A 21,513-nucleotide genomic window follows, 5' to 3' on the forward strand; every position below is an offset into this window, starting at 1 on the left:
TGAATTTAATGATATTTTGAATGAAAATCACAATTTTAAACCAGTAGGTATATGCACAATTACTTTTTTATGTCTGAAGTAATCTGTAAAAGTGTATAAGTGTGTATTCAACAATCTATTATGTTGATTTTAATGTGTAATGCTTCACACGCAGGATTTTATGTTCAGAATCACATAAATCTTAATTAAATCCATTGAGTTATAATGTACTTATTACTTCAATGATTAAATCAAGGCAAAAACAACCACTTGATACAAATATTACATTTAATAACAATAGTATAAAATTCGTCTAATAAAATCACCTATAATATTTACCTACCTACTTAGTACCTTAGTACTTACACTTTACTAATATGGAAGCAATAAGCGTATTGTGTATTAAGAATAGAAATAGATTCAAATATTAGTTGAATTGCTATTATACTGACTCTGAAAATTCACAAGGAGTTCAAAAACTATATGGATCTAATGGTTCTATATTGGCTCACATACAATTCTAAATNTTGGTCAATAAGGAAATCATGGGGCCTCTCCCAATGATTTCCTTTCCTATGTTCAACAGTGATGTTGATGATGATCTCCGTCAGGACCCTCACTTCCGCCTTTCCGAGTCGCAATGTTTTTACAAATGTTCCGATTCATGATTTAGGGCATCCACCGATCCATCTTCGATACTTATCGGGTATAAGTCAAAGCTAAAATGCGTAAACATGCCACTGATGGTCTCATAATTAATTTTTAAACGAAACACGAAACAAAAATCGTAGTTAACACCACATAAACACCTATTGTTGCTCAATCGTACTCTAATAGCAAAATTGCCATTGAGAGTTCATTGGACCAAATGTCAAACAAACGTCAAATAATAGTAGAATACCATTTTAACCCACAATCGATTTACGATTGTAACACGATTGAAGAGCAGACTACCAAAATAGTCCAATGGCAGTTCAATGGAATTCCATTGGAAAATCATTGGTCTTTATTTATTAGCAGAATACCAATAGTGTCAAATAATTCTATTGAGATTCGATTACGATTCAATTGAGCCATTTGTAAATTAGCGGACTTGGGGCCCTGTAGAGCTGTTGACTTGCTAACTATGTAATATTGTTGCATTTGTAAAGTTACGTAATAACTTATTTTAAAAGTAAAATACATTGGGCTGGCATCCGAAAGTCGAAGACATTGATTTTATTAATGTCATCATACATAAGTTTGCTGCATTTTTTATGAACTTTGAATAAATTTATTAAAAGATAAAATATGATTTTGTTGTTGGCCTTATCTTAATGTTGTAATTAAGATTCGCGCATCATAACTGTAAATTAAGTGAATACACATTTTTTCAGGGTTAAGAAGAAGTCAAAACAGATCACAATTCATTGCAAAACATCAAAGCCTTCCATCACAAAGCCATTTCATGAATGCCAATTACACACACCCGTCAACCATGCCAGGAACGCATAAATAAACAATTTAAGCCAGATAGGGGTTTCTTCCGAATCAAAAAAAAGAAACAAAATGAGTTACACAGAGACCAATTTCTACACTACAACATCAACATAAATAAAAATACTCATTTAGAAAATTAGAAGGGACTACATTTTAGCCACAGAATTAAAAACTCAATACACATACTTTTTTTATCAAATAACGATTGTAAATTCAATCGCGAGTTCTAAATTAAGATCCTATTTTTAATTTACTCTACTTTTTTTTACAAGTTTATTTGTTATAAAGAATGAGTTAGTTTTGAGCGTAGTTCTCGCTTTCTAATCAAAATAATGGTGGTGCATATGAAAAGAAACTGTGTAACTACAACCCATCTAAATGACGTGCGCCACATCTAGCACTTACGATGCGAGGAGGCCGCCTTCTTTTCTGAAGCCAGCTCGGTCTTTTTAGGAGTTTCCACGTCGCCTGCGAGTCGCAGCAAAACACAAAAGCAGCATTAGAACATTGCATTGACATACACATGTGATACGGAAAGTCGTCAGGTGATAATGGGCATGAGAATGTATGACCTGAACATCCAAGATACTGAAGCTAGGACACTCACTAATGGTACGCCGCAGTTTCTTACAGAAAGAGGAGAGGCGGTCGCGAGCGCGACTTAGTTGGCCACTTTTATCGGTGTCAAGTAAACGGAGGAGCGAGGGCTCGGAGCGCGCGGTCACCTCGCCGACGGGGCGCAGAGCCACCGTCGCGGGGCCCTCCGATACTCCTAGGTTGTCGAAGCATACCGGCCCCGCGGAACACTCCAGCTTGGAAGAGGATCGCACGCGAGCGCGCGTCGTGGTAGACTGCCGGTCGTCAGCGCAGCGCGACGCCACTGCCCCGCCCAGTGGCCGTACCGTACCGTACAGGTCGACCTCACTTTACTTTAAGACCATCAATTGTGCTAATTTCAATTCGCAACAGTCACTATCATCATAGTACTACGACGGTTCTAATATGACAGACTTTCCTTCGATTAAGTAATTACCAAAAACAAACCACTATGGCTACAACAAGGATGTAAGAATACCATGTGAAAATACTGGAAGTACGGTATGTTATCGTGATATAATATGAATGTTTTTGTTTACAAAATAAGTAGCATATCGATAAGAACCAAGATTCTCCTGATATTTGGAAAACATAAAAAAACAGACAATTTTTCATAATGATACACTTACCTATCCGATTATGAAATGAAATCTCATAAAGAAACTGTATCTACGTACATCATCTATGACATTTGATATCTTGCAAAATATCGCCAACTGCGCTTTTTGACTATTATTTTCTTTTAACTACCGAAGTTAAGGGGATTGACATGACATGAGGTTCATTGTAATCGTTCTGATCAGTACTACATCACATGCAATGCGTGTCCGTCTCTTTATACAACCTGTGATAATTTACTTGTGTCGTCACAGACAAACAAATCAAAATTACTTCTAGTGTTAAAAGATTTCGTACACGATATCAATTCTCAAAACTTATTCTGCGTAAATAGAGATAGTTATTTTGATAAACACGAATAACAGAATACGGTGTCTGTGCCGATGTATCATAAAAGAAGCGGTTTTCAGTTTTGTTTTGGAGAGATTATTAACCGCTAGCTAATCCAAGCTTGATTGTTCGCTAACAGAATTAGCAACGTCATGGACACGAGACAATCGGATTAGAATTTTTGGGGAAGTTTGTTGGGTTCTTAGCACGCGAAGAACGCGGAGAGCACGCACCTGACATTCGATACGCTTTCACAAGCTACTAGTTGATTAGCGTTGATTGCGCAAGGCCGTTTTGAGGGCAATTTTTAAAAATAAAACTAGCAATTCGGCAATTTAGGAAATCAATAGTTTTCATGTAACGCTTAATACATAACAATATAATTTTTCCATGTTTCACCGATCTTTTTGTTGTTTGTCGCGTACCTACACGCGTAAAAACTTCACGTTGCTCGTAATAGGTACAGTAATATTAATTACCTCTATCGGTTTTCAACATTAAAGATTTAATTATTAATTACTGTTTTTAAAAAGCTAATAGAAGCATTTTTATTACACAGAGAACGAGATGAATGGCCTCTCTGTCTGCTTATACTCATCGGCATTATCATTCATAATCAAGAAATAAATACCTGTATTATTTTCATATCATTTTAGTTAAGCTATGAAATATACTGTATTTATGAATGATTTGATTTCAGACGAATTCAATGATTTAGAAGACCCTGAGCATCTATTTCCAATTTCCTACCCTATAACGTGAAAGACCTGCTCCAAACATAAATCACGACCAAATAACAGATAAATGAAACCAACGGATGCCTGATGCCCCTGGTGCACATGTGGTAAAAACATACAGAAGGATTCTTCTCCGGTTATAACGAATGATTACGGAAAACATGTCATGACTGTACATAAATGAAACGGTAAGTGGAATGACCAACAAGTATTAAATTAGGCTTGGACTTTCCATGATTTGGAAAATACTAGAGGAACAAAAAATCGGATGAGCGAAGACGGTCGAATATGGTTCGAGGAGTGTGGTCGAATAATACACAGATATTTTCTTAAACCCGTAGATCATGTTTTGTATCGTAGTCCTTAGAAGAAGTTAGGGAAGACTAATAATAGCTAAACTGACACTAAAAAGGCGTGGGTGGGATGTGTATTTATTTACTTTATTGAGGAAATAATTACGTCAGGAAATAACTGTCTCCATTTTCATTACTTTTAATATCGTCAGTGGAAAGGAAAAATGCTTGTTTTCACCTTTTTTTTCATTAACCACTGGGGCCAATTAACATCTAATAGAATACTCCCGACAAAATAAGATCGCATTTATTAAGGACATTCAATACATACTGATGCCAGTTAAACTAACACCAAATAAAATAACAAGCTATGTTTTATCGTTAAACACTGGGCAATTTGTCGAAAATACAGTGACAGTAGGTACGCTTTTATCCTAATACTTCCGAATATTTTTGTACTAGCAAAAAACAACAGTGATATATATCTACTGGTGTTATATTTTATTCTATGTTTGGTCTTATGTTTTAGTATTTGAAATTCCTTGATTGAGCCGAAAATGCAAACTTAAATGCGTCTCTTTGCGCTACAATAATAGACAATGAATAACGAAAGACCAAGCCAAAATATTAAGAATTGTTTAAGTAAACGTGACCACATGATAGTGCATTTGGTCGCTAATTCTCCGTCAGTCACACATTATGCATGTCACAGACTGGTGCGCAAGCCTTTGTGTTAGGAAAGCGATACCACGTTTGCGGTTCTTTACGGTCAGAGCGCGCGCTCGCAGCTTTTGAATTCGACCAAGGCTCTATTGTCACAAGATAACTAACCGCAGATAATGAGAGAACCGGTCCCGCCACCTCCGTCATGACGCATCACTCGACTTGCTCTCTTCACTCTCAAAACTAATAAAGTAAAAAACCATTATAATATTTAGCATGTAAGTAAACATAAGAAAAGCCAGCAACGTGTACATAAGTATATTTTCCTTATCACAAATAGGTAACATAATTTATCGATTCATCTACTGTGTCACATCACATGCCTTTACACGTCATGCATCATTTCAAGAAGGATGATAATAACTAACTAAACCTTTTCCAAAATGATCTCAACTAAACATTCAACTCTATTAATAACATTGTCTACCTATATGCTGGGAAACTGCCTGCTGAAATAAATCTGGGCGTATTTCCAAGGCAGGCCATGGTTGTGACGCTTTTGCGAGTTAGCACAACAGGCGAGAGGTCATTGATAACTGCGTCGAAAAAATTCGAACAAATTACTCCTTTAATTGAGTTTCGGTAAGTTCATTAAACATATAAAACGCGCTAGTAAAACTGTAATCAAATATTGATAGAAAGGTGAGGAATTATCTTCAGATCAGAAAGGAGAAAGCCTTAATGACATCAATCAACGAGAATCAAGTAGAAATTTTCATACAAAATTACTATAGTATTAAAACAACATTCTACAGCAGATGCAAAGGAGCTCAATCGTTTGTAGCCGTGTTGGATCGGAGTCTCTCATTACTCCTAACTGCGAGATCGAATTCCAGCACTAATCTATGGAATTTGACGGCAAGAGGCTTGCATCAGATTACACTAGATGCGGCATGTAGCAAACTAGCTTCGATTGTGCGGGTCAGTCCGTCTCCTTTATGGAGGAACAGGGCTAAACTTTACAAAGGTGAACAGGTCAGATGATCATCATTTGTCGAATATCCTACGTCCAACAAAAGCTGGGCGGTAAAACAGTGACTACCTATTCAGCAGATTATCAGAACTATAATATGATACTGTTTAGTAACGTCACGCAGAATCTTATCTTGACGAAATATTATTATATATTGTAAAATATATATGTATATTATTTATTTACCATCGTTGATTATTTTATTGAATAGAAAAAGTGCGTTGTTAGGTATATTTTCGAAGTCTTTGTGATTGCGATTTAAGGACGCATTACAAAATACCGTTTTGGCTTATTATAACAATTTATTTACTGTTTAATGAAATTATACATATTTTTATTACCGAAAACATGTTCGACGCTTTTTCTAAAAGCCAGTCGTCGTCGTAATAGTATAACTCCTTGAATTTCCTAGCAAGAATATCAAATAGGTAGAATGTGCTATTGTATAAAATATAGAAAGTACCTACTTAATAATAACTACCTGCACATCATGTCTGCTAATTTTTTATAAGAATTTTAACATAACAATATAATAAAAATAAAATTGCTATTACAAATTCGAGTTGTTCACTGGACCAGAATTGACTAGATTATTCAAATACAATACTTGAAAGAATGTTACCATTTTTTTTAACTAAATATAACGACGGTTCCGCCGACTTGGCCCTGGTGTTCCGATCGTCACGATCGGTATTGACGATGTAAGTGCCGCGTCGGCGCAACATTATTCCTGCCCGCTAACTCAGTTCCATGTAACATGAAGGTTACTGTTGCACTCCACTGACCACACGATCATTATCACCAAACTTAACTGCGGAACAATTTTCTGTTCTTCACTGCTAACATTTTCAACACTTCACATGCCTAATGAATGCTCACTGAACAATATTCAGCGGTTAGCTACGGACGAATCGACAGATTGTTTTCGAATTGTTCGCGCACCGGATAACTGCGACTGTGCAGTACTGAGGAAGTGGGTTAACGAACCAATTGGTAATTTTGCAACATGCACTGGCTACGGCGACCACGTCGCTCGACTGTGACGGGGGCGCTGAGCGAAAGGCGACTCAACGAAAACCGAGAGTGCGTTGCCGCGGCGCTTCCGCGAATGGAAGGATGAGGCGGTCACGCCGCCCGCGAGATAGCGAGATCGACAACACTCACTGATAACGGCGCTGATAACATTTACGTGTACATCATCGAGCGCGAGACACTTAACATTCGTTTCATAATTAAATAATACATCAAAACGAATAGTTACGTTAAATCGCGATAGATAGGTTATTTATTTACGAATTAAAGATAAAATATCCTAATAGATTCATTGATATTTGAGGATATGAAACCAATTAAATGTAATTAACCTATAGAAATTGCATACACGATCTCATCAAGGCACAAAACGTTGGGCCAAGGCTGCGACGCCGGTTGCTGCATCATTAAAAATGTAACAGTTAGCCGCGGGTAGGTGTTTAACCCACGGTAACTCTTGTAAATTTTTTAAATTTCAGTCCAACACTTGATTTATTTATCTGAGTTTGTATAGAATAAATAGAACTCGCGAACAAATGTAGGATATTTTAAACCATTTTCGCGAGTTTCTTGATTGACATCAAGGCAAGAAACACTATAATGTGCAAAAGTAATTAATTTGGAGTTTATTGTACATTTTGAGGTCAAATTACCAAATTTTAACCCATAGAGCAATATATTTGGATTTTGATCAAAGAACTCATTAAAAGTACCTCTTGATTCATATTAGGTATATTTTCATAACAAATTATCTCCTGTAAGAAATTGCTAAATTAATTTGCCCACTGATTGGTAGTTGGCCACACACATGGCCAAGGAAATCACTACATTAAAATAATTCTGAATATTCCTTTGAAAGTATTTCATTTCACTGTTTCCATGCCATATAATGAATGGGAGACATGACTATGAAAGAATATAGACATAGTTCTTAGGTCACATTTAAAACTATGTACTTAGTTCATGACATTTCTTAATATTGACTCGGTAAAATATTGTTACTTATTTTTATGNAGTTGATGTCGCACGGAAAATATTCGCTAAAAATTCTACTTTAGTTTGTAATTTTTTTTTTGGTGGATAATGCGTTTATATAAGTCATAATAGATCACCTAAATAAATATGGCGAGGATTGAAATCAACACCCTGTATTTACCCATTGTATTTAAGTCAGCTACCGCAAAGCAAGGGTAATTAATAATAAGATACAATAGGAAAAATCTAAAGTATGAGTTTTGGAAAAAACATCTTAGTCAGAAATTGTCAATGAGTACAGAACAAAACAGTGTTTGCAACAATTTAAATAATCATGTCAAATATTTTTTACTAGGACAGTCTAGTTAAATATTTTATAATGTCTTTTTTTATAATTTATAAATTTATTAGAAAAAAGACAGTGTATAAAATATTATAAAACTATGTTTAAATAAACAAATAATACTAATACTTGAATAGATAATACAATATTTAAAAAAAAGAATATAAAAGTTAAATAAAGTTACACTGGTATCATCTTAAAAAGTATTATTGTACTATTTATTTACTATATAGTTTTTGTTTGTTAAGTAAAACTTAATAAAATTTGAACCCTTAATAAAATTATGGCTGACAATAGTGACTGAGTTTCTTGCGCTGCTTCTTCTCAGCACTGGCCCATTTATTGTCCCGAAGCAGTGGTAGGGTTAATATTGGGACGTGTAAAAGCGCTTTTTTAAAGCCTATTTGCAAAAATAAATGAATTTTATGAATTTTTATGAATTTTATGCTAATGAAGTCATAATTTTATCATCAATAGGTAGTGTGATGGAAACTTAGTACCTAAAACATATTATCATTAGAATTCATGTTTAAATTCACATTAATGCTACAGATTTATGTAATACTCATTAATATTAACCAATTTGGATTATCCTAGTACAGAGTTTTTCAACCTTTTTCATGACACGACCCCCCTAGCATGAAAAAATATTTTGCGACCCCCTACCGCTCGCCTTTTTTTTCTTGCATTTAAAATGTTACAAAGATGTTGTGGGAACTGAGTATTTCAATCCATAAAACATTTTTATGATTATATTAGATTTTGGATAAACCTATCTTTATAAGTAATGTTTTTTTACTGAGGTAGATTTTATGACCTCACGCGACCCCCCTATAGAGGCTTGGCGACCCCCAGGGGGTTGCGACCCACAGGTTGAAAAACACTGTCCTAGTAGGTCACTGGGTCTCTGGTGCACACATTTTAATATCGAGTGTATGACAATAATAAATTTGTGAAACCAACATAGCCAAATTATTATAATACCTATCTGGTTTATAACCAAAGCCTTAAATATATTTAGTGGAAATGAATTTTAGAAAATGCTATAAGTATGTAAATTTGTTACAACAAAGCATTTTTGACACAAAGAATATTTTGAAGTTCATATCTTATTGGTTATTTGCTATGAACTTTGGTTGAATATTATGTGAGCATTATGGTGATTGGTGGTCTGATCAAGTATGTGGGGATTACTTATGATATAGATAATATGTTTTTTAGCAATAAAGCTCCCATTAAATTACGTCATATTAAAGTAACCTCAAAATAATAGGAATAATCATTAGGTACCTATGAAGAAATTGAGGAAATCCCTTACAATTGGCTCATGGGAACAAGAATATAGTGGACTTCTTATTACACCGAACGCGTTTCAATCATTACGTTTTGGACGCATCGCGTTCAAATTCTTACAATTTTGACGTGATAGCTGTCACAATGCCAGGCCTATGTGGCAGAAATGAAGCACAGGCTGTGGCCATTTTTGAAACGCTATAGACGTAAATGTAGCCGATATTGATTTACCCCGAAATTGTTAGAAATAACTAACATAAATGCTCATTTGTGGCAGTTTGCAGCCATGTTTAAAATTGTCAGTAACGAAATACGTCACAGGCGCAAAGAAATCACGATGGCCGACAAAAGAATGGTTAGGTGGTACTTACTGCTAATTTTTACGCCTCCAAGAGGTGGTTTCGGTGGTTGATTATCGAATGTCTTTCGAACGGATTTGCTGCCCTCGGCGAATGACGTGGTCCTAGGGCGTCCGCTCATTATTAAACTTATAAAATAAACGGCTTTAGAATCCTGAACTTCATAGATACTTCACATTTCTCGTTACCACCCTTGCACACGCACTGAACTCTCTCACTTTACCGACGGTATAAATTAAGTCAGGGCTATAATAGTCAAAACAATATCACTAAGATACAATTAAAATCAAAATAAGATTATCCTTTCAAGCTTTTACAATATCATTTTCTTAAAATTTCAAAATTTACATCACTAAAGTGAACGACAGATTTTAGTTTCTTCGTCTTCCTTCTTGACTTGCACTCGCTCACTCGTTCGGCTATGTCCGGAACCCATTCGGACGTTCGATCACTCCCCGAACATGACGTCACATAACGATGTGTGCTGCCATCTACAATAAAATGATTAAAAACTTTCGTTGAATTAGAAATATCGGTAAAACAGCACACAGCTAGTTTTACACTTACAAAATATAGATTAAAAACGAAGCTTAGGCGTTGTACCCAAAGAAAACATTTTTGAACAGTTTATTTTTTTTAAGTAAAATGGGTGATTTCCAGATATAAGTATTATTTAATTACTATACATTAATTTATTGTTATTACCAAAATTTCATTAGCGAAAAGAAAATGAAGCTAAACTTTCCATACGACAGAGCCATCTGTCGGGGAGGGGCTTAAACCTATTTATTTGTTGAATTAAATGTTTTGTAATAAAATGTAATAAATGGCACGTCATAAATTGGTCGTAGCAATGTGATTACGCCCAAATTTTAAACTGTTGTAAGTATACACGCATCCAATAAATAACATTCTTTAATAACTCTGCAGTGAACCGCCAATCAGCGCCAGCTCTCACGATGCGACGCAAACCAAACGATCCATCGTTCATTCGTATTAATTAATGCGCCGCCTGTTTTTGTGACGCAGTTGCGCGTGCGCCGCCGGCGTGATAGGCGTGCGCTTCATCTAGTGATTGAGAATTGTTTGATAATGTGATTTTCAAAATATTTTGCGCAAGTCAGAGGTCAGAATAGCCTCAGCGCAATCAATCTACAAAATGGAGTGTTACACGTCGGACAGCTGCGACAGTGATAGCAGAGAACAAAAAACTCTCGATTTATCTTGCCAGTTATTGGAGTCCATCGCCTTATCGGCTGAGCTAAGAGGCATTGTTGATGAAAAGGACTGTGCAAAAAGTTACGAGATAATTCTGCTCTACAACAACAGAATAAAGACTCTACCAGACACACTAAACAGGTTTTGCAACTTGAAGATATTGGATGTGAGCAATAATAGGCTTACGAGTTTACCTGATGTGCTCAAGAATTGTCCACTCACTACACTCATAGCAAAACACAATCAGCTGACAAATGATTCGTTACCAAAAAGCTTTTACTCCGCTAGAACTACATTAAAGGAACTTAACTTGAGTGGAAATCAACTAAATGTCTTCCCAGAACAAGTGTTAGAATTATGTTCGCTTAAGTATCTCTATCTTGGGGGCAACAACATAGTCAATATACCAAAGGATATATGGAAATTAAACAGGTAGGTATTGTTTAAGACAGTGTTAATATAACGAAACGATGTTCCGTATAATATTTTTGATCTGCACAATTTCTTAAGTAAACATTCATGTTTTACTTCTTTGTTCTCGGACTGATATCTTTCATGTTATATAAATACTTGGTAAAACACCCGAATGTGCATTGTACTTAGAGCGTAATAAAATTGCCTTATTAATGTGTAAGGTATCCTATTGGAAAACTGGAATCACCAATTCCTTTAACTACCTTCGTCATTTCTCAATCAACAGGAAGGAACTTTGAACATTATCACTTAACTCAGTATAAAGTCACCTGTGTACATTATACAGCATCCATGTAATTAAATGGCAATGACTTACGTGTCACTTCTAAGGTTGAATAAACTTTAACAATAGTTTTTGAAGTCTATTAAAGGATCGATAAAAGTCACATTTTACCACTCTTGCTTGTTCATAAAGTGACTCCTCTTAATGCACATTTATTTATTGTAGCTATTACCTACAGTACAAATTAAGTTAGCTCCACCGGAATGTGTACCTTACCTACTACAACGTTATCTGCTTGAAATAAAGTTCTTGTTAAAAGTGTTATTAACATTCCTGTGCAGTTGTCAATTCTACCGGGAGTTTTTCTGGACATATTATTCCCATGACTATTGCCGGATACATCCAGTTGCCTTGATTATACTCTGAAAATGACTTTAATTAAAATTATGCACATTGCTTCTTTACCACTAGATTAGTAGAAAGTGATTTCTTAGTCATTTACTAATTTTTATAATTATAATTTAGTTAATAGCTATAATAGCTTCTTTCTTTAGTTTACAGATTCTTTCAGTTGGAGGTAACCAAATAGTAGATGTTCCGGATTCAGTTGGAAGACTAAGAACCCTGCAAGCACTGGTTTTAAGTGACAACCTCATAGAACAACTACCTGCTAGTATCGCGAACTTGAAACAATTGCGTTCCTTGCTATTGCACAAAAACCGCCTAAAGACTCTTCCTACTCAAATAATCAAATTAACTTGCCTCACAGAGGTAAGTCGCTGTACCTTCATTATCATAGTTAACATAACAACACTATCACCACCACCACGTTCTCTTGACATAAATTCACTAACGACAATATGGTATTGAGCTTGGGCCTAATCTATTTGAGTTTACTCAAGTCGAATTATCAAAGTTGATTTAGTTACTATCAACTCTGTTCAATTTAGGTTCAAGAATAGGCATGGGTTTATGCTTGAGCTTGAGTGGAGGATGAGCACGCTCAAGTTAAGATTCTCAGTCTCAATTCAGAATTCGTAGGTTAGCGTACAATTAGAAGGAAATATGTTTTAAATCCTCATCCGGTAACAACTATACTTACTAGCATAATATTTCAGTAAGAATAAAAAACTACTTATTTTACCTAACTGGGTAGGCATGCAACAAACGCAATTGATATGCGATGTGATCTACAATCTAAACATGCGGAGTAGTGGATGTCCACGTCTTATGCATACAGTGTTGCAACTGACACCTGCCTATATTACTTACAACATACTTCCAAGGTTCTTTTTAGAGATTACGTTAGGTATTCTAATACATACCTACGCAATCACAATACTGCCCAACTGCCCACATCTTTAACTCCACTATGTACAGTAGCGTGACGTGCTGTCGTCTGTCCATAATAAAATAGATAGATGGTACAGTGAGTGCTGACGTTTGTACATAAAATAGATAGACGGTAGAGTGATTAACGTATTCTACTGAAATCCACATCACAGCTAGGAAGAAGGCACTTAGACCTACTTGCTGCAAAAATACTTCTTATCATTTCAATTTGCTTTACAGTTTAGGTACACATATAAGTAGGTGCTTGTTTATCATTAATTTCATAATACGCAAGTCATTATTTTTTGTTTTGCTTCCATTACGTAAATATATAAGATAGTAGTAAAAATACAAAGCCTTTAATACTTAAAGATATTTATCCGATGCATGTTAAAAATAAAAAAATAGCATGACGTTATCTCAAACTTGTTCACCCGTAAATACAAGTAATGATACAAACAAAAGACCAAAATGTCAAGTTACAATATACTTAATTAAGTAGTAACTCATGCTTTTTACTCAATTTCATCTTGGTATAATCATAAGTAGGTACATGGTATTAATGGAAACATAGAAAAGTCTCCTAGAATAATTGCAAAAACTACATCAAAATTACTTAGGTATTAATAAACAAATATTTTTATTTACAGTTGAGTTTACGTGATAATCCTCTTGTGGTTCGGTTTGTTCGTGATATGACTTTGGAACCACCCTCGTTGTTGGAGCTTGCAGGCCGTACCATAAAACTACATGATATACCAATACGTATGGGAGATATACCAACAACCTTGATCAACTATTTGAACGCTGCACAATGTTGCGTCAATCCGAAATGTCGAGGTAAATTTCTCTTAATATAAGTTATAAGAGTTACTAGGGATTCGATAGGTATGCCTATTCCATACATTCGACGTAAACTTCGACTTCTTAGGTAGGTTTCCATTCGGTTGAACTTATGTAAATTTTACAATGGCAAAGAATACGTGGAATTTCTATCTATCAGTCTTAATTTAGACATTAATAACTATTTTGATAATGTTGAGTTCAACCTGTGATTCAACGGTCCCAAATAGGTTTTTAATAGTTTACCTACAAACTAAGTTGTTTTTTTTTCTCTGTAAACAAATATAATTTCATATTTAATGCAAATCACAGAGATCGCCATCTGGCGACATCTAATTGAAAATGTGTATAGCAGCGTCATCTAGTGGCGGGTAGCATTTTTGGTTTTTGGTCGACTGGACTGCTGTCCTTGGATGCTGTTTCCGTTTCCGTATTTTTGTTGTATGTACTAGGGCCTAGGGCTGACTAACTGACTAGGGTGTCCGTGTACCCTACGGATTTAAACTGTACCTTTTATTACATTTAATTTTGTACCCCATGGACAAGAATGAGCGACAACAAAGACCATAAGAGAATTTACAAAAATAATGTGCTAAAGAAAGAAATCACATAGAGCGAATCACGTTTTGTAATTAGTAGTGAATAGGGAAGCTGATCCTGAGAGGAAGTAGGGACATCCTTCCTGCTTTTAATAGAAAAATTGATATTCACGTAGGTCCATACCAATAAACCTCTGTCCATTTAATATATTCCCATTAAATTATTTTATTCTTGGGCAATTATGTATGCCAGTGTATGCCGTACGATACCTAATTATATTATGGCATCAGAGAATAAACACTTAATTACCTACTACTGATTACTAGAGTACCTACATAATGTACAATGTAATACCAATGTAGGTACCATTCTTAAAAACCTTTTCATTTTTACATCATCATGCTCAGCTTAAAACATTTTATTTCTTTACTTTCAGGTGTTTATTTCGACAACCGTGTGGAGCAGATAAAATTCGTCGACTTTTGCGGGAAATACAGAATTCCACTGCTTCAATATTTGTGCAGCTCCAAATGTATAACAGGCAGTTGGGAAAGTCGAGAATTGGAATATCCTTATCCACACATGATGCAAAAAGTCCTTCTCGGATAATTTCATTTATGTTACCTATCATCAGTTAATCCTTTACATATTCTAAATGATTTCTCCATTTTAATATTGCCATTGTTATGTTTAATATAATTATATATATTTTTTTTTATTGTTATTTCTTTTTATTTTCATAAGAATTTTCATAAGCATGTTATGATATGTAAATGTGCTAAATAAAAGGTTACAGATAATAATTATGTAATCTCTTTATTTCTATTAAAAGTCTTCCATTACTACAATATTTTATTGATTTGTTTCTTGTAAAAATTTCATTCTCTCTGCTTTACCCCTTAAAATAGCTTCCTTAAATAATTTACAATAGAGTTCTATAGCAATTGGGGTGTCATCATTACCAGGTACAGGGTAAGTGATTAGGTTAGGGTTAGAATTTGTGTCAACAATTCCAATGGTAGGTATTAACATTTTTGCACTATCTCTAACAGCTGTATGTTGATTCAATATGTTATTATGTATATTTAGGAAAATGCATAGATCTGGCAGCCTGGTAACTGCCCCAAATTGATGATTTGCATTTGTGAAGATACCACCTCTCCAGAATCTTGTATGTGCATACTCCCCACATTCTAGTGCTGTTCTCTCCACCAAATGTGAATTCAATGCATTCCTATTGAAGAAACATATAATACCACCTCTGTATGCAATATGAGCTGCAAAGTTGAGAGCTCTGCGTAGATGCTCTGCTGTAATATCCAAGTCAAATATTAGGTGGCCAAGTCTTGATCCATAAATATACGGCCTCATGTGATCATTGAGTGATCCTTCTTTGTGTCCATAATGTACTCGAGCCTCAAATAAATCCTTGACTGTGAATAAATTATGCACTTGAAAGTAATCTGGATGGTTTAAAGGATTTTTAGAAGAATTCCCAATTTGCACTACGTTTCCTGTAACAAAAGAGTTAGTTAATACAATGCTGTAGTACAATATTGACTTTTTGAAAGGTAATTAAGGTTTACCATACATGGAACAATACACACTCACACAACACATTAAAATATGTAAGACAATAACACTACAATAAACTTACCATCAGGAGTAGGTTCTGGTGATGGTTGGACTAAAGATGATCTGAATCTCAAAAGTGAAGGGCAGATTTTCAATGCGTTGAATCCTAAAGAAAACAATATTCTTATTGAATCATTGTGTGATGACATTAATGTTGTATTTTAATTAAATTAATTACGCAGTAACAGTGACTGTATTGAATACGAGGACTGTGTACTGATTAGTGTAATAAACACGCTTAAATAAATTAAATCTAATGGAAATTACAGAATAAATCTTAATTTTTCTTGTAAGTGAAGTGAACGTTATGCGATATTTGGACAGTGAATAAAATAATTACTATATTGTAAAATTATTTATAAACATACTTAGGCTTCCTTGCAACATTATTGTTCTCACAAAATTATAGTATTTACAGTAGATATAGCATTTATTTACGAAACTTTTAGTTCGCCCCTACAATATCAGTGGCTTTGACATTTACATAACCTCAAAAAAGGCGTACTGTGGTTGACAGATGGATGACAGTAGGACATGACACTATAGGGATGTAAGAAAAAAATCGTTCTGCTAAAAGACGATTTATTACGATTGTTTATATTATCGTAATAAATCATCTTTTAAAGATATCCTACACTAAACTGTCCTATCAAACTCATTGACGAATGCGCCCCCTGTCAATGTTACGGGTGGGATACTTTATGGTATTGGGTCTTAACATCAACGAACGCGATTGGCTTATCTCTACTTTTAATCTGTGAGCACAACTTAAAAAAAATCCAGCTGTCAACTGTCAACTGCTGTCATTTGATCGTACAGCTGTACAAACTCCCGAGCTGCTTATGACCGTGTTTTAAGAGCTAAAGCTGCTGCTAAATTGAGACATCAAGAGTTAGATAGTAAGCGACAAAAACTAAAAGAAGATCTAGAAAGACGTGAGAGAGAAGCAGCTGCTGGTCAAGCTACCAGACTCACAGATGAACAAAAATTAGCTGCAGAAATTGAAAGGTTACAAAAAGAAGGTAGCCGTCTCTTGTTAGAAGAACAACAGAAAGTCGGAGAAGAAATACAGAGGAAAATGGGAATTTTAAGTNATAACATCAACGAACGCGATTGGCTTATCTCTACTTTTAATCTGTGAGCACAACTTAAAAAAAATCCAGCTGTCAACTGTCAACTGCTGTCATTTGATCGTATAGTTCCAAAATACTGGACTGTCCTGTCGATGACATTGACAGCGGGGCGCCACCGTCAATACCGAATCGCTGGTTCCGATTTTTGCCATGTTGGAAACCATATAGTTGAACGATGGTAGCGCCCCCCTGTCATTGAGTTTGGTGGGACAGTTCAGCGTGGGTCATCTATACAGCTGTACAAACTCGTATTTTGTAAATAAAGAATAAAATCCCTTGGAATTCTATCTTAAAAGCAACAAATTTAAGATAATAAGCGTAAAACCTATATATTATTCATAATGTCAAACCTAAAGAACATTGAAGATGTAGACTTGTACGCGATTTTAGATATTCAAATTTCCGCAACAGAATCAGAGGTAATTATCATTAACCCGTTTCTTCACTTACATTATTACATTTTTTTTAATTATGGACTAAGTGTTTTTGTAAAGTATTTGAAACTTGTAGTTAGGTTAGGTTCGTAGGCTATTAATTAACATTTTAAAATACTCATGCAAAACTTATTTTTATGCTATTTTTCTTACAGATCAAGAAGGCTTACAGAAAAAAGGCACTCCAATGTCATCCAGATAAAAACCCAGATGATCCAAAAGCAGCAGAAACATTTCATGAACTGTCACGAGCATTGGAAATATTAACGGATGCGTCAGCCCGAGCTGCTTATGACCGTGTTTTAAGAGCTAAAGCTGCTGCTAAATTGAGACATCAAGAGTTAGATAGTAAGCGACAAAAACTAAAAGAAGATCTAGAAAGACGTGAGAGAGAAGCAGCTGCTGGTCAAGCTACCAGACTCACAGATGAACAAAAATTAGCCGCAGAAATTGAAAGGTTACAAAAAGAAGGTAGCCGTCTCTTGTTAGAAGAACAACAGAAAGTCAGAGAAGAAATACAGAGGAAAATGGAAATTTTAAGTGAACCTGTATGGGATTCTAGTTTAAATAGAATTAAAATTAAATGGAAAGCAGATAAAAATGATGACAACAATGGAGGCTATGACGAGCCTTTACTTAGAAGGTTCTTGAAAAAATATGGTAATATAACTGCATTGATTATGTCTCCAAAGAAGAAAGGCAGTGCATTAGTTGAGTTCTCATCTAAGGAGGCTTCCGAAATGGCAGTTGAATTAGAAAAAGGTAATATTATAATATCATTTCGATTTTTGATTTATTGGAGGTATAAATTATTTTTAATGCTTATCTTATTTTTTACTTTCATTGCAGGTTTACCAGATAACCCACTGACTTTGAAATGGGTAAATGAGAGGCCTGTATTAACCACAAAAAGAGATTATGGTGGCCCTTCACTTGTTTCAGATAGAGATTATGAGTCGTTAGTTTTAACTAAAATGCGTCAAGCTGCAGAAAGACAAAGATTAATAGAAGAAATGATGAAAGAAGAACAATCATGATATTAATCAAGTAATAAATAATTATTTATTGAACTTGGGTTCATTATTATTGCTATAATACACTTAGGCTGAGTTGCACCATCTTATTTTGACTTTATCAAACGTCAAATCTGACTAACACCATACATTAAGCACCAGTTAATGTTAAAGTTACGGTCAAAGTAAGTTACTGCATGAGTAAGGCTCATGAATAAGTCACAATGATCAGATTATTGATATTATGACAATAAAACAGTACAATTTTTTATTTAAAAAATATTTAATTTGTATTAATTACAACCATTGCTGCAGTTTCTTAATTAAAAGTAGGTTCAAATGGTTTCCATTCCTTGATAAATTCCAAAACTTTCTTTCTTTGTATATCTCCACATTCTCTTTTTGGATTTTTCCATAAATGGTGATCTAAATCTAATATACCTCCAATGATTTCCTGAAATCATAAAAAGATCATTGTGATTCAGAATTAACATTTTTCATATTCTTCTAAATTGTATAGTTTTTTTATTATTTTGCAAGCTACCTACCTCACCAAACATCTTCGGGAATAATTGCTGATCTTCTATCACATGTGCAAATCCTGGATCCATACCAAAGTCAATCCAAAAGTATGGTAAGCCTTTTGGTACTCCTTTCCTGATATCTTTGCCCTTCAAATCTACAACTTTCTTGTTCATTGACCATTCAGTCTCACATTCCAGCAAGGCTTTCTTGAAATATATTGCAGCTGTATCTCCCACATCCCTTGGTAAAGGTACACAGTTTAATACCATATGTGGGAATCTGTGCAATTTTGTTGCCATCTCAAAGAATACCACATCTTTGCCTTGAGTGTTGAAGAAACGAGTAAGTGCCTTTCTGAACGTCTGGAAACATTGATATTATTTTATATTATACATGTAAGATAAGTCTGATGTGTGTAAGATTAAATACATATTATGTGCAAAATTATACTTACCAAAATTTCTGCCCACACATCTTCATCTAAGGCTGTAACACATGTGGCATGCTGAACTGTAGTGATTATACAGTGGCCAGTTACAAGAGACTGCTTTGATGGCAGTGCTAGGTAAGTCTTGTTGCCACAACTGACCATCAAATGCTTCAACATGTTCTTAGAATCGACACAATATTCACAACCCTCCAGGGAACGCTCAATCCGAACATGCTGGTTGATTGCCCTCTGCTTTTCAGCATCTCTATCTTTTGCCTCATTTCTATTTTTCGATATATCGTCCATAAATATGTCTTCCAGATCATCATTAGGATTTTTATGTTTGGATGCAATATTGGCCAGTTGAGCCTCATCGTCATAATTGTTACCGTATTTTTCTTGTTCAAACTGAAAATTAACCACATATTAGAATAATAAAGTCATGCAAAAGCTACCAAAAAATAAGAGGATAATTGATTTAAGAAGTTGTCTTACCATTTGAGCCAAGTTGTACTTGTCATCATTCCCAAAGTACTTAGTTCTCTCACCACCTGAGTGTGTATCAGCCTTGCGCTTATTGCCTTTACTCCGAGCATCACCTTTAGCTGTGTTCATCAGTGGTCTACTGTTGCCGGAACTATTTGTGGATATCAACATCACTCTTTCATCATCAACATCTTCTTTGGCATTGGGATTTTGTTTTCTATATTCCCTAGCCGCTTCTAGCTTGGCTTTTAGTTCTTTGTACAAATTAAGATCACCCATAATTTCAGCTTTCACAACTTTTGCAGCTAGTTTGTTTAACTTCTCATCACTCATGTACAAGCTGTCTGATTTTTCTTTTGATACAGGCATTGATACAGGTTCCTCCAGAGTAGATGTGGACTGTTTAGATTCTACATTGTGTTGGATAATATTTGTTTTACTCACACTACTTTTGCTGTCATCTGCACTCTTTTTCCAGTTATGAGATCGATCATGATAATATGACCTTTCTTCTCTTGAACTCACATCTCTCTCTGACCTGTGTTCTCTATTTCTGTTAGACTCGCTTTTAGAATCTTGAGAGTACCGTGAATATTCATGACTTGTTTTTGAACTTCCATAATCTTTGGATGAACATGATTTTTTGTAATAATCATCATCATCATCAGGCGGTTTCAAAAACTGTCTAGATTTACGAAAACTCTCTGGTGTTTGAGGTAAGCCAGATCCTCCTTGTTTCCAGTAGGGATTCAGTTCCCTACTACTAGTTGCTGGATTGTACGAATCTATATGATTTTTATTTTTCTCTTCTCTTTTAGGTTTTATGTCCTCTTTTGTGTAAGTCCGTAACATACCAGTCATAGACATCCAATCTTCGCGTTCAGGTGCCTCTAATTGTTTTGATGGTTTCTTCTCTACCCATTCCTCAGATTCAGAACTGGAGCTAGACGACTGAAATAATAAATTGGATTAAAATAATTGCAACAAATTATGACTAAAATAATGTACTCCATAGAGTTAGTAGAGCTCTATGGCATAGAGCTTTATTATTCTAAGTCCATAGAAATAAAGGCATTTACACTTCGGTATCGTTTTTGCTTCTCTTCGTTCTTCTTATGTTTTTTACTATGTTTCTTATCTTTTCTACGTTTTTCTTTCATTGTTTAGTTCTTATAAAACAGCTTTAACACAGCACAGGGTAAGGTGGTGGTTGGTTTGCAGGAAGTTTGTGGTTTGCCTTTGTTGCTTGCAGATAGCTTAAATTATTCTATCAAATGGCTTCAATGGTGCGAATTTGAAGCACACTGGTTTTGCCAATGTCGAGTGTTTAGAGAGACACGGTGGACAGTAGAATTGCTTACAAATTACAAGAGTGTGATTACAAGAATATTACGCGCTCTGTGATGATTACAAGCAGTCAACTGTCAATGTCAAACAAAAAGTGCACAGATTAAGTAGAGATACTAAAAAGTGCGTCTATTTTTTTTTAAGTTTTA

General features: G+C 35.0%; 5 protein-coding genes across 5 annotated transcripts in view; 2 read left to right on the forward strand and 3 right to left on the reverse strand.

Annotated features, from left to right (window-relative positions):
* Positions 1-10,155, reverse strand: part of sgg (glycogen synthase kinase 3 beta homolog shaggy) — a 28,569-nt gene extending 18,414 nt beyond the window's left edge. Inside the window, exons 1-2 of the mRNA XM_028300765.1 lie at positions 9,744-10,155; positions 1,864-1,926 (exon numbers count right to left, since the gene is read on the reverse strand). Of these exons, the coding sequence (XP_028156566.1) occupies positions 1,864-1,926; positions 9,744-9,852 (172 nt within the window). The 5' untranslated portion in view covers positions 9,853-10,155. The remainder of the gene's footprint in view (positions 1-1,863; positions 1,927-9,743) is intronic.
* A 395-nt stretch (positions 10,156-10,550) lies between these two features.
* On the forward strand, positions 10,551-15,022 carry LOC114350109 (leucine-rich repeat-containing protein 58). Its single transcript, XM_028300768.1, has 4 exons — positions 10,551-11,381; positions 12,201-12,417; positions 13,629-13,818; positions 14,798-15,022. The coding sequence occupies exons 1-4, from the start codon at positions 10,891-10,893 to the stop codon at positions 14,968-14,970; spliced, it is 1,071 nt and encodes a 356-aa protein (XP_028156569.1). The 5' UTR covers positions 10,551-10,890; the 3' UTR covers positions 14,971-15,022.
* Positions 15,023-15,158: 136 nt separating this feature from the next.
* Positions 15,159-16,507, reverse strand: mRpS2 (mitochondrial ribosomal protein S2). Its single transcript, XM_028300770.1, has 3 exons — positions 16,365-16,507; positions 16,019-16,102; positions 15,159-15,875 (listed from the first exon to the last, which is right to left on the reverse strand). The coding sequence occupies exons 1-3, from the start codon at positions 16,381-16,383 to the stop codon at positions 15,214-15,216; spliced, it is 765 nt and encodes a 254-aa protein (XP_028156571.1). The 5' UTR covers positions 16,384-16,507; the 3' UTR covers positions 15,159-15,213.
* An 840-nt stretch (positions 16,508-17,347) lies between these two features.
* On the forward strand, positions 17,348-18,633 carry DnaJ-15 (dnaJ homolog member 15). The gene is made up of 3 exons (XM_028300769.1): positions 17,348-17,548; positions 17,719-18,325; positions 18,413-18,633. The coding sequence occupies exons 1-3, from the start codon at positions 17,471-17,473 to the stop codon at positions 18,598-18,600; spliced, it is 873 nt and encodes a 290-aa protein (XP_028156570.1). The 5' UTR covers positions 17,348-17,470; the 3' UTR covers positions 18,601-18,633.
* Positions 18,634-18,832: 199 nt separating this feature from the next.
* LOC114350108 (CWF19-like protein 2 homolog) lies at positions 18,833-21,205 on the reverse strand. The gene is made up of 5 exons (XM_028300767.1): positions 21,097-21,205; positions 20,027-20,968; positions 19,556-19,939; positions 19,125-19,463; positions 18,833-19,030 (listed from the first exon to the last, which is right to left on the reverse strand). The coding sequence occupies exons 1-5, from the start codon at positions 21,175-21,177 to the stop codon at positions 18,896-18,898; spliced, it is 1,881 nt and encodes a 626-aa protein (XP_028156568.1). The 5' UTR covers positions 21,178-21,205; the 3' UTR covers positions 18,833-18,895.
* Positions 21,206-21,513: the final 308 nt, after the last annotated feature.

The sequence above is a fragment of the Ostrinia furnacalis genome, unplaced genomic scaffold (assembly GCF_004193835.3).
Source record: "Ostrinia furnacalis isolate ACB-3 unplaced genomic scaffold, ASM419383v2 OfSCF0780, whole genome shotgun sequence".
Classification (NCBI taxonomy): domain Eukaryota; kingdom Metazoa; phylum Arthropoda; class Insecta; order Lepidoptera; family Crambidae; genus Ostrinia; species Ostrinia furnacalis.

Coding starts and splice junctions, on each gene's coding strand:
- LOC114350109 (XM_028300768.1), top strand. CDS start 10,891: ATGGAGTGTTACACGTCGGACAGCTGCGACAGTGATAGCAGAGAACAA. Junction 11,382..12,200: donor GATATATGGAAATTAAACAG/GTAGGTATTGTT, acceptor TTCTTTCTTTAG/TTTACAGATTCTTTCAGTTG. Junction 12,418..13,628: donor AATTAACTTGCCTCACAGAG/GTAAGTCGCTGT, acceptor TTTTATTTACAG/TTGAGTTTACGTGATAATCC.
- DnaJ-15 (XM_028300769.1), top strand. CDS start 17,471: ATGTCAAACCTAAAGAACATTGAAGATGTAGACTTGTACGCGATTTTA. Junction 17,549..17,718: donor TTTCCGCAACAGAATCAGAG/GTAATTATCATT, acceptor TTTTTCTTACAG/ATCAAGAAGGCTTACAGAAA. Junction 18,326..18,412: donor GGCAGTTGAATTAGAAAAAG/GTAATATTATAA, acceptor CTTTCATTGCAG/GTTTACCAGATAACCCACTG.
- LOC114350108 (XM_028300767.1), bottom strand. CDS start 21,177: ATGAAAGAAAAACGTAGAAAAGATAAGAAACATAGTAAAAAACATAAG. Junction 20,969..21,096: donor AGCAAAAACGATACCGAAGT/GTAAATGCCTTT, acceptor TTATTATTTCAG/TCGTCTAGCTCCAGTTCTGA. Junction 19,464..19,555: donor ATGTGTGGGCAGAAATTTTG/GTAAGTATAATT, acceptor CAATGTTTCCAG/ACGTTCAGAAAGGCACTTAC.
- mRpS2 (XM_028300770.1), bottom strand. Junction 15,876..16,018: donor ACCAGAACCTACTCCTGATG/GTAAGTTTATTG, acceptor CTTTTGTTACAG/GAAACGTAGTGCAAATTGGG.